The sequence below is a fragment of the Diorhabda sublineata genome, chromosome 9 (assembly GCF_026230105.1).
Source record: "Diorhabda sublineata isolate icDioSubl1.1 chromosome 9, icDioSubl1.1, whole genome shotgun sequence".
In the NCBI taxonomy this organism is placed as follows: domain Eukaryota; kingdom Metazoa; phylum Arthropoda; class Insecta; order Coleoptera; family Chrysomelidae; genus Diorhabda; species Diorhabda sublineata.
In genome coordinates, this window is record NC_079482.1 from 1706259 (window position 1) to 1718654 (window position 12396).

The 12396-nt window shown below is 32.9% G+C and overlaps 1 protein-coding gene across 1 annotated transcript in view; it reads left to right on the plus strand.

The window, feature by feature from the left end:
• LOC130449091 (chitin synthase chs-2) overlaps positions 1-12396 on the plus strand; it is a 62843-nt gene that overhangs the window by 44340 nt on the left and 6107 nt on the right. Inside the window, exons 6-14 of the mRNA XM_056786760.1 lie at positions 1192-1663; positions 1726-2055; positions 2120-2382; positions 10465-10639; positions 10703-10901; positions 10951-11383; positions 11439-11744; positions 11795-12039; positions 12094-12391. Coding sequence (XP_056642738.1) covers positions 1192-1663; positions 1726-2055; positions 2120-2382; positions 10465-10639; positions 10703-10901; positions 10951-11383; positions 11439-11744; positions 11795-12039; positions 12094-12391 — 2721 coding nt within the window. The remainder of the gene's footprint in view (positions 1-1191; positions 1664-1725; positions 2056-2119; positions 2383-10464; positions 10640-10702; positions 10902-10950; positions 11384-11438; positions 11745-11794; positions 12040-12093; positions 12392-12396) is intronic.

Sequence of the window (12396 nt, forward strand, 5' to 3'; positions counted from 1 at the left end):
GGAAGATGATTGAGTATCAAATCCGTTGATCTCACTATCATCTTGTCTACGTTCCAGTTGATAATTGGTAATGACAACAATTTTGTTTACAAAAAAATGGATCCGACACAATATCACGGTTTAAATCAAATAAATTCCGTCAAATTAATACGATTTTTGATAGTTGCGATGATTGTATTACCTCCTGTAGCTCTAATTACATCACGACACCGCCGTGGCATACTGATCAAGTCCTTTTAGTCCAATTTTCTCTTTAAAACATCTCGCAGTGCATGGAAGATGATTGAGTATCAAATCCGTTGATCTCACTATCATCTTGTCTACGTTCCAGTTGATAATTGGTAATGACAACAATTTTGTTTACAAAAAAATGGATCCGACACAATATCACGGTTTAAATCAAATAAATTCCGTCAAATTAATACGATTTTTGATAGTTGCGATGATTGTATTACCTCCTGTAGCTCTAATTACATCACGACACCGCCGTGGCATACTGATCAAGTCCTTTTAGTCCAATTTTCTCTTTAAAACATCTCGCAGTGCATGGAAGATGATTGGGTATCAAATCCGTTGATCTCACTATCATCTTGTCTACGTTCCAGTTGATAATTGGTAATGACAACAATTTTGTTTACAAAAAAATGGATCCGACACAATATCACGGTTTAAATCAAATAAATTCCGTCAAATTAATACGATTTTTGATAGTTGCGATGATTGTATTACCTCCTGTAGCTCTAATTACATCACGACACCGCCGTGGCATACTGATCAAGTCCTTTTAGTCCAATTTTCTCTTTAAAACATCTCGCAGTGCATGGAAGATGATTGGGTATCAAATCCGTTGATCTCACTTTCATCTTGTCTACGTTCCAGTTGATAATTGGTAATGACAACAATTTTGTTTTCAATAAAAATGGATCCGACACAATATCGCGGTTTAAATCAAATAAATTCCGTCAAATTAATACGATTTTTGATAGTTGCGATGATTGTATTACCTCCTGTAGCTCTAATTACATCACGACAACGCCGTGGCATACTGATCAAGTCCTTTTAGTCCAATATTCTCTTTAAAACATCTCGCAGTGCATGGAAGATGATTGAGTATCAAATCCGTTGATCTCACTATCATCTTGTCTACGTTCCAGTTGATAATTGGTAATGACAACAATTTTATTTTTCCAGATCAAACCAGTACTGGGCGGTACTTCTTTACCGGATATATCGGAGATAATACCAACCGGCGACGACACTGTGATCCAATCCAACGACATGACCCCAATCTACGTTTTGCTGATCAACGTCTGCGCGTCATATTTAGCATACATATTCGGAAAATTCGCTTGCAAAATCATGATACAAGGTTTTTCTTACGCGTTTCCGGTGAATCTAACAATACCGGTATCCATATCTTTACTGATAACGGCTTGCGGGTTACGGAACGGGGATCCGTGCTTCTTCCACGACACCATCCCCGATTATTTGTTCTTCGAATCGCCGCCGGCGGTGTTCCTCAACGATTTCATATCCCACCAGCACGCTTGGGTGTGGTTGCTGTGGCTGCTGTCCCAAACTTGGATCACCATCCATATTTGGACCCCGAAATGCGAACGTTTAGCCAGAACCGAAAAACTGCAAATCGTTCCGATGTACGACGGTGAGTTAGGCATTTTTTCGCGTGGTTAAATCGTGATTGTGATGATGACGATTCACTTCCAGGTTTCCTGATCGATCAAAGTTTGGGCTTGAATCGACGTCGGGACGACGGATCCGACGTCAAACCGGAAGATCTCGATGAAATACAAAAGGAAAAAGCCGACGAATACTACGAGACTATTTCTAATCACACGGACGGTTCGTCTCCGAAGAATATCAAAAATTCCGATCACATAACGAGGATTTACGCATGCGCCACCATGTGGCACGAAACCAAAGACGAAATGATGGAGTTTCTCAAGTCTATACTCAGGTTAGACGAAGATCAATCCGCCAGAAGGGTTGCGCAGAAGTACTTGAGAGTCGTCGATCCCGATTATTACGAATTCGAAAGTAAAAAAAAAAAAATAATTTTTTTTGTATGTAAAATGTTGTCTCGATAATATTTTTATTTCAGCTCACATTTTCTTCGACGATGCTTTCGAAATATCTGATCACAACGACGATGATACTCAAGTGAATCGATTCGTTAAACTGTTGATAGCTACTATCGACGAAGCCGCTTCCGACGTCCACCAGACGCGCATACGAGTCCGGCCTCCGAAGAAGATCCCCACACCTTATGGGGGTAGATTGATTTGGCAGTTACCCGGGAAAACTAAGATGATAGCTCACTTGAAGGATAAAATGAAAATCAGACACAGGAAGAGATGGTCGCAGGTAAAAATTGCTTCAATTTTTATTTTTATTTTTTATAATAGTCCAGTCAAATTGGACCAAATAATAAGAGAGAAGCTACGTGAATTCCCACCGAGCTGAAAATCGGCGAAATTCTTGAAAATATAATTAAAAACGAAATTTGAAAGCACCCCATCATTCGCGTGTATGGGAAAAATTTTATTCAAGGTCAAATGTCAAAAAAATGAGTTTTTCCCAATTTTCAGCAAAACGGTGAGTTTATCAAAAAAATATTTCAGACAAAAATTGTAGATCGTGAAATTATCTACAAAAAACGTATCGATACTTTTTTTCCTACGAGCCGCCGTTTCTGAGATATAGCGATACAAAAAGTTGTAAAAGTTATAATCCGGTCAATTCAGACTTTTGAAGTTACATAAATTCCCATCAAGCTGAAAATCAGTAAAATTGATTAAAATACAATTGAAAATGAAATTTGAATGTTTCCCATCATTCGCGTGTATGGAAAAATTTTTATTCAAGGTCAAATGTCAAAAAATGAGTTTTTCGCAATTTTCAGCAAAACGGTGAGTTTATCAAAAAAATATTTCAGACAAAAATTGTAGATCGTGAAATTATCTACAAAAAACGTATCGATACTTTTTTTCCTACGAGCCACCGTTTCTGAGATATAGCGATTAAAAAAGTTTTAAAAGTTATAATCCGGTCAATTCAGACATTTGAAGTTACATAAATTCCCATCAAGCTGAAAATCAGTAAAATTGATTAAAATACAATTGAAAATGAAATTTGAATGTTTCCCATCATTCGCGTGTATGGAAAAAATTTTATTCAAGGTCAAATGTCAAAAAAATGAGTTTTTCGCAATTTTCAGCAAAACGGTGAGTTTATCAAAAAAATATTTCAGACAAAAATTGTAGATCGTGAAATTATCTACAAAAAACGTATTAATACTTTTTTTCCAACGAGCCGTCGTTTCTGAGATATAGCGATACAAAAAGTTGTAAAAGTTATAATCCGGTCAATTCAGACTTTTGAAGTTACATAAATTCCCATCAAGCTGAAAATCAGTAAAATTGATTAAAATACAATTGAAAATGAAATTTGAATGTTTCCCATTATTCGCGTATATGGAAAAACTTTTATTCAAGGTCAAATGACAAAAAAATGAGTTTTTCGCAATTTTCAGCAAAACGGTGAGTTTATCAAAAAAATATTTCAGACAAAAATTTTAGATCATAAAATTATCTACAAAAAACGTATTTATACTTTTTTTCCAACGAGCCGCCGTTTCTGAGATATAGCGATTCAAAAAGTTGTAAAAGTTATAATCCGGTCAATTCAGACTTTTGAAGTTACATAAATTCCCATCAAGCTGAAAATCAGTAAAATTGATTAAAATACAATTGAAAATGAAATTTGAATGTTTCCCATTATTCGCGTATATGGAAAAACTTTTATTCAAGGTCAAATGTCAAAAAAATGAGTTTTTCGCAATTTTCAGCAAAACGGTGAGTTTATCAAAAAAATATTTCAGACAAAAATTTTAGATCATAAAATTATCTACAAAAAACGTATTAATACTTTTTTTCCAACGAGCCGCCGTTTCTGAGATATAGCGATTCAAAAAGTTGTAAAAGTTATAATCCGGTCAATTCAGACTTTTGAAGTTACATAAATTCCCATCAAGCTGAAAATCAGTAAAATTGATTAAAATACAATTGAAAATGAAATTTGAATGTTTCCCATTATTCGCCTATATGGAAAAACTTTTATTCAAGGTCAAATGACAAAAAAATGAGTTTTTCGCAATTTTCAGCAAAACGGTGAGTTTATCAAAAAAATATTTCAGACAAAAATTGTAGATCATAAAATTATCTACAAAAAACGTATTTATACTTTTTTTCCAACGAGCCGCCGTTTCTGAGATATAGCGATTCAAAAAGTTGTAAAAGTTATAATCCGGTCAATTCAGACTTTTGAAGTTACATAAATTCCCATCAAGCTGAAAATCAGTAAAATTGATTAAAATACAATTGAAAATGAAATTTGAATGTTTCCCATCATTCGCGTGTATGGAAAAATTTTTATTCAAGGTCAAATGTCAAAAAAATGAGTTTTTCACAATTTTCGGCAAAACGGTGAGTTTATCAAAAAAATATTTCAGACAAAAATTGTAGATCATAAAATTATCTACAAAAAACGTATTTATACTTTTTTTCCAACGAGCCGCCGTTTCTGAGATATAGCGATTCAAAAAGTTGTAAAAGTTATAATCCGGTCAATTCAGACTTTTGAAGTTACATAAATTCCCATCAAGCTGAAAATCAGTAAAATTGATTAAAATACAATTGAAAATGAAATTTGAATGTTTCCCATCATTCGCGTGTATGGAAAAATTTTTATTCAAGGTCAAATGTCAAAAAAATGAGTTTTTCACAATTTTCGGCAAAACGGTGAGTTTATCAAAAAAATATTTCAGACAAAAATTGTAGATCGTGAAATTATCTACAAAAAACTTATCGATACTTTTTTTCCAACGAGCCGCCGTTTCTGAGATATAGCGATACAAAAAGTTGTAAAAGTTATAATCCGGTCAATTCAGACTTTTGAAGTTACATAAATTCCCATCAAGCTGAAAATCAGTAAAATTGTTTAAAATACAATTGAAAATAAAATTTTAATGTTTCCCATCATTCGCGTGTATGGAAAAAATTTTATTCAAGGTCAAATGTCAAAAAAATGAGTTTTTCGCAATTTTCAGCAAAACGGTGAGTTTATCAAAAAAATATTTCAGACAAAAATTGTAGATCGTGAAATTATCTACAAAAAACGTATTAATACTTTTTTTCCAACGAGCCGTCGTTTCTGAGATATAGCGATACAAAAAGTTGTAAAAGTTATAATCCGGTCAATTCAGACTTTTGAAGTTACATAAATTCCCATCAAGCTGAAAATCAGTAAAATTGATTAAAATACAATTGAAAATGAAATTTGAATGTTTCCCATTATTCGCGTATATGGAAAAACTTTTATTCAAGGTCAAATGACAAAAAAATGAGTTTTTCGCAATTTTCAGCAAAACGGTGAGTTTATCAAAAAAATATTTCAGACAAAAATTTTAGATCATAAAATTATCTACAAAAAACGTATTTATACTTTTTTTCCAACGAGCCGCCGTTTCTGAGATATAGCGATTCAAAAAGTTGTAAAAGTTATAATCCGGTCAATTCAGACTTTTGAAGTTACATAAATTCCCATCAAGCTGAAAATCAGTAAAATTGATTAAAATACAATTGAAAATGAAATTTGAATGTTTCCCATCATTCGCGTGTATGGAAAAATTTTTATTCAAGGTCAAATGTCAAAAAAATGAGTTTTTCACAATTTTCGGCAAAACGGTGAGTTTATCAAAAAAATATTTCAGACAAAAATTTTAGATCATAAAATTATCTACAAAAAACGTATTAATACTTTTTTTCCAACGAGCCGCCGTTTCTGAGATATAGCGATTCAAAAAGTTGTAAAAGTTATAATCCGGTCAATTCAGACTTTTGAAGTTACATAAATTCCCATCAAGCTGAAAATCAGTAAAATTGATTAAAATACAATTGAAAATGAAATTTGAATGTTTCCCATTATTCGCGTATATGGAAAAACTTTTATTCAAGGTCAAATGACAAAAAAATGAGTTTTTCGCAATTTTCAGCAAAACGGTGAGTTTATCAAAAAAATATTTCAGACAAAAATTGTAGATCATAAAATTATCTACAAAAAACGTATTTATACTTTTTTTCCAACGAGCCGCCGTTTCTGAGATATAGCGATTCAAAAAGTTGTAAAAGTTATAATCCGGTCAATTCAGACTTTTGAAGTTACATAAATTCCCATCAAGCTGAAAATCAGTAAAATTGATTAAAATACAATTGAAAATGAAATTTGAATGTTTCCCATCATTCGCGTGTATGGAAAAATTTTTATTCAAGGTCAAATGTCAAAAAAATGAGTTTTTCACAATTTTCGGCAAAACGGTGAGTTTATCAAAAAAATATTTCAGACAAAAATTGTAGATCGTGAAATTATCTACAAAAAACTTATCGATACTTTTTTTCCAACGAGCCGCCGTTTCTGAGATATAGCGATACAAAAAGTTGTAAAAGTTATAATCCGGTCAATTCAGACTTTTGAAGTTACATAAATTCCCATCAAGCTGAAAATCAGTAAAATTGTTTAAAATACAATTGAAAATAAAATTTTAATGTTTCCCATCATTCGCGTGTATGGAAAAAATTTTATTCAAGGTCAAATGTCAAAAAAATGAGTTTTTCGCAATTTTCAGCAAAACGGTGAGTTTATCAAAAAAATATTTCAGACAAAAATTGTAGATCGTGAAATTATCTACAAAAAACGTATTAATACTTTTTTTCCAACGAGCCGTCGTTTCTGAGATATAGCGATACAAAAAGTTGTAAAAGTTATAATCCGGTCAATTCAGACTTTTGAAGTTACATAAATTCCCATCAAGCTGAAAATCAGTAAAATTGATTAAAATACAATTGAAAATGAAATTTGAATGTTTCCCATTATTCGCGTATATGGAAAAACTTTTATTCAAGGTCAAATGACAAAAAAATGAGTTTTTCGCAATTTTCAGCAAAACGGTGAGTTTATCAAAAAAATATTTCAGACAAAAATTTTAGATCATAAAATTATCTACAAAAAACGTATTTATACTTTTTTTCCAACGAGCCGCCGTTTCTGAGATATAGCGATTCAAAAAGTTGTAAAAGTTATAATCCGGTCAATTCAGACTTTTGAAGTTACATAAATTCCCATCAAGCTGAAAATCAGTAAAATTGATTAAAATACAATTGAAAATGAAATTTGAATGTTTCCCATCATTCGCGTGTATGGAAAAATTTTTATTCAAGGTCAAATGTCAAAAAAATGAGTTTTTCACAATTTTCGGCAAAACGGTGAGTTTATCAAAAAAATATTTCAGACAAAAATTGTAGATCATAAAATTATCTACAAAAAACGTATTTATACTTTTTTTCCAACGAGCCGCCGTTTCTGAGATATAGCGATTCAAAAAGTTGTAAAAGTTATAATCCGGTCAATTCAGACTTTTGAAGTTACATAAATTCCCATCAAGCTGAAAATCAGTAAAATTGATTAAAATACAATTGAAAATGAAATTTGAATGTTTCCCATCATTCGCGTGTATGGAAAAATTTTTATTCAAGGTCAAATGTCAAAAAAATGAGTTTTTCACAATTTTCGGCAAAACGGTGAGTTTATCAAAAAAATATTTCAGACAAAAATTGTAGATCATAAAATTATCTACAAAAAACGTATTTATACTTTTTTTCCAACGAGCCGCCGTTTCTGAGATATAGCGATTCAAAAAGTTGTAAAAGTTATAATCCGGTCAATTCAGACTTTTGAAGTTACATAAATTCCCATCAAGCTGAAAATCAGTAAAATTGATTAAAATACAATTGAAAATGAAATTTGAATGTTTCCCATCATTCGCGTGTATGGAAAAATTTTTATTCAAGGTCAAATGTCAAAAAAATGAGTTTTTCACAATTTTCGGCAAAACGGTGAGTTTATCAAAAAAATATTTCAGACAAAAATTGTAGATCATAAAATTATCTACAAAAAACGTATTTATACTTTTTTTCCAACGAGCCGCCGTTTCTGAGATATAGCGATTCAAAAAGTTGTAAAAGTTATAATCCGGTCAATTCAGACTTTTGAAGTTACATAAATTCCCATCAAGCTGAAAATCAGTAAAATTGATTAAAATACAATTGAAAATGAAATTTGAATGTTTCCCATCATTCGCGTGTATGGAAAAATTTTTATTCAAGGTCAAATGTCAAAAAAATGAGTTTTTCACAATTTTCGGCAAAACGGTGAGTTTATCAAAAAAATATTTCAGACAAAAATTTTAGATCATAAAATTATCTACAAAAAACGTATTAATACTTTTTTTCCAACGAGCCGCCGTTTCTGAGATATAGCGATTCAAAAAGTTGTAAAAGTTATAATCCGGTCAATTCAGACTTTTGAAGTTACATAAATTCCCATCAAGCTGAAAATCAGTAAAATTGATTAAAATACAATTGAAAATGAAATTTGAATGTTTCCCATTATTCGCGTATATGGAAAAACTTTTATTCAAGGTCAAATGACAAAAAAATGAGTTTTTCGCAATTTTCAGCAAAACGGTGAGTTTATCAAAAAAATATTTCAGACAAAAATTGTAGATCATAAAATTATCTACAAAAAACGTATTTATACTTTTTTTCCAACGAGCCGCCGTTTCTGAGATATAGCGATTCAAAAAGTTGTAAAAGTTATAATCCGGTCAATTCAGACTTTTGAAGTTACATAAATTCCCATCAAGCTGAAAATCAGTAAAATTGATTAAAATACAATTGAAAATGAAATTTGAATGTTTCCCATCATTCGCGTGTATGGAAAAATTTTTATTCAAGGTCAAATGTCAAAAAAATGAGTTTTTCACAATTTTCGGCAAAACGGTGAGTTTATCAAAAAAATATTTCAGACAAAAATTGTAGATCGTGAAATTATCTACAAAAAACTTATCGATACTTTTTTTCCAACGAGCCGCCGTTTCTGAGATATAGCGATACAAAAAGTTGTAAAAGTTATAATCCGGTCAATTCAGACTTTTGAAGTTACATAAATTCCCATCAAGCTGAAAATCAGTAAAATTGTTTAAAATACAATTGAAAATAAAATTTTAATGTTTCCCATCATTCGCGTGTATGGAAAAAATTTTATTCAAGGTCAAATGTCAAAAAAATGAGTTTCGCGATTATCAGCAAAACTCTACAATTTATCGTAAAAATACCTCAGACAAAAATTGTAGATCATAAAATTATCTACAAAAAACGTATCTATACTTTTTTTCCTACGAGCCGCCGTTTCTGAGATATAGCGATTCAAAAAGTTTGAAACATAATAATATACACAAGTTTCCACGCCATCTATGAGGTAATATGGTAAACGCGTTTTTCAACGAGGATTTCTAACCTATAAGTGAACCGAAACATGTTAAGGACCTTCATGGTAGACGCAGATCTGCGGGAATCACAGAGTGTTTTCTCGTGTTTTTTTAGTGGATTTCTAACCTAAAAATGTTAGGAAACTTCTTAAAGTAGACTCAAATTTGAAGGTTTTGTTATAAAAACTACAGAATTCGGTTTATTATGGGTCTTAAGAGGATTTCTAACCTATAAATGAATATAAAACTTCTCTGGTAAACTAAATTCTAACTTCTAACCAGATTTCTGACCAAAACATGTTAAGGAACAACTCTAATAGACTCAGATCTAGTGGTTATAACCTAGAATTGCTAGAATCATATATAGAAGCTTCAAATTTATTGGTGTGACTATAAAAACTTCATATTTTGTTATTTAGATGTGTACTAAAGGAGTTCTAACCTAGAAATTAATGTTAACATCCCCAAAATACCCCAAAATTTGGTTTCCGGATGTGTCCATTAAGGATTTCTAACCTAGAAATCTCTCTAATAGACGTAGATCTATGATATCACTATATAACTTCACAATTTGTTTCCTAGATGGATAATAAGACGTGTTCTAACCTAGAAATGAACGGAAACATTTCTAGTACGTTCAGATCTAGGGATATAACCATTAAAAACGTAAAATTTGTGTACTTAAAAGATTTCTAACCTATAAAAGTGATTAAATCTTCTTTTTAAACTCATATTAATATGAAAAACATTTAGTTTGTTAATTGTATGATAAAAATGTTTCCTAGAAGCAGAATAATAGCAAAAAATAATTCCGGCGGGAATCTTCGCATATTTCCCGCCAGAATTATTTTACGCGGGAAAAGGTTTATTATTTTCCCGCGTAAAGTAATTCCGGCGGGAAAAACCTTCTTGGCGGGTATCTTCGCATTTTTCCCGCCGGAATTATTTCCTAGAACTCATTTATTTTACAGGATTGCATGAAAAATGTATTTTCAAATTTTTACCCGGTTATTCAAACCGATTTTCTATCTAAATAAACAAAACTAACACGAAATATTTTCTAGGTTATGTATATGTACTACCTACTCGGACATAGACTAATGGAACTGCCGATATCCGTAGATAGAAAAGCTACGATTGCAGAAAACACTTACCTACTAACTTTAGACGGCGACATCGACTTCCAACCATCGGCAGTACTACTTCTCATAGATTTAATGAAGAAAAACAAAAATTTAGGTAAAAAAAATACCAAAAAAAAAATCGTAAATGTCATTTATTTAACGTTAATTTTACATCCAGGAGCCGCGTGCGGTCGTATCCACCCAGTTGGATCAGGACCGATGGTGTGGTATCAACTTTTCGAATACGCCATTGGGCATTGGTTACAAAAAGCTACCGAGCACGTCATAGGCTGCGTGTTATGTAGTCCCGGTTGTTTCTCCCTTTTCCGAGGAAAAGCCCTGATGGACGACAACGTCATGAAGAAATATACGACATGGTGAGATGATTTCACCCAAAAAAAAGTGATTTCAAATCTTCTTTTCCAGTTCGGGCGAAGCGCGACATTACGTTCAATACGATCAAGGAGAGGATCGCTGGCTCTGCACTTTATTACTCCAAAGAGGATACAGAGTCGAATATTCGGCCGCTTCGGATGCTTACACCCACGCCCCCGAAGGTTTCAACGAGTTCTTCAACCAGCGTCGGCGATGGGTACCGTCTACAATAGCTAACATCATGGATCTTCTGATGGATTACAAAAAAACCATCGAAGTCAATGATAACATATCCATGCCGTACATCGGTTACCAGATATTGCTCATGGGAGGTACCATCTTGGGTCCCGGTACCATATTTCTTATGTTGGTGGGGGCGTTCGTCGCTGCTTTCCAGATAGATAATTGGACGAGTTTTTATTACAACATTTGGCCCATTCTACTCTTCATGTTTGTATGCTTCACCTGCAAATCGAACATACAGGTAAAACAAACAAATATTCATTAATAAAAGTGAATAATTATATTTTTAATTCCAGTTAATCGTTGCTCAAATTCTTTCGACTGGTTACGCCCTGATCATGATGGCTGTGATAGTTGGTACCGCTCTCCAATTAAGAGAAGACGGCGTCGGTTCTCCTTCCGCCATTTTCTTAATAGCCATGACGGGTTCGTTCATGATAGCCGCCATTTTACATCCGCAAGAATTTTGGTGCATCGTACCCGGTATAATTTATCTACTATCAATACCATCTATGTATCTATTATTAATCCTATATTCTATTATCAATTTGAATAACGTATCTTGGGGTACCAGAGAAGTGGCCGTTAAAAAAACAAAAAAAGTAAGTCGAATTTAACCTCAAAATCGCCGATTAACAATTTCAAATTACAGGAGTTAGAAGAAGAAAGGAAACAAGCCGAGTTGGAGAAGAAGAAAGCGAAACAAAAATCTTTATTAGGGTTCCTTCAAAATGGCGGCGTTAATGATGACGATGAAGGTAGCATCGAAATATCTTTGGCCGGATTGTTTAGATGCATGTTGTGCACTCATAAAAAATCCGGGGACGAAAAGGCGCAACTTATGCACATCGCGGATTCGTTGGACGGTTTAGCTAAACGATTGGACCATATAGAAAAGTGATATTACAACTTTGTCTCGTTTAATTCGATTCGAAACGATTTTTTTTTTAGGGTGGTCGATCCGGCCGGTCACCGTTCGAGGAAACGGAGTATGTCTTCTTCGTCTCGGCACGGCGATCATCTTAAACCTGTTAACGAAGAAGAGGAAGAATCTTCGGACGAATCGGATGATGATACTGTGTCTATTACACCGAAAAATAAGCGAGACGATTTGTTGAATCCTTATTGGATCGAAGATCCGGATGTACTGAAGGGCGAAGTGGAATATTTGAGTAGCAACGAGCTGCAATTTTGGAAAGATCTGTTGGAAAAATATCTGTATCCTATAGATGAGAATAAGGAAGAGAAAGTAAG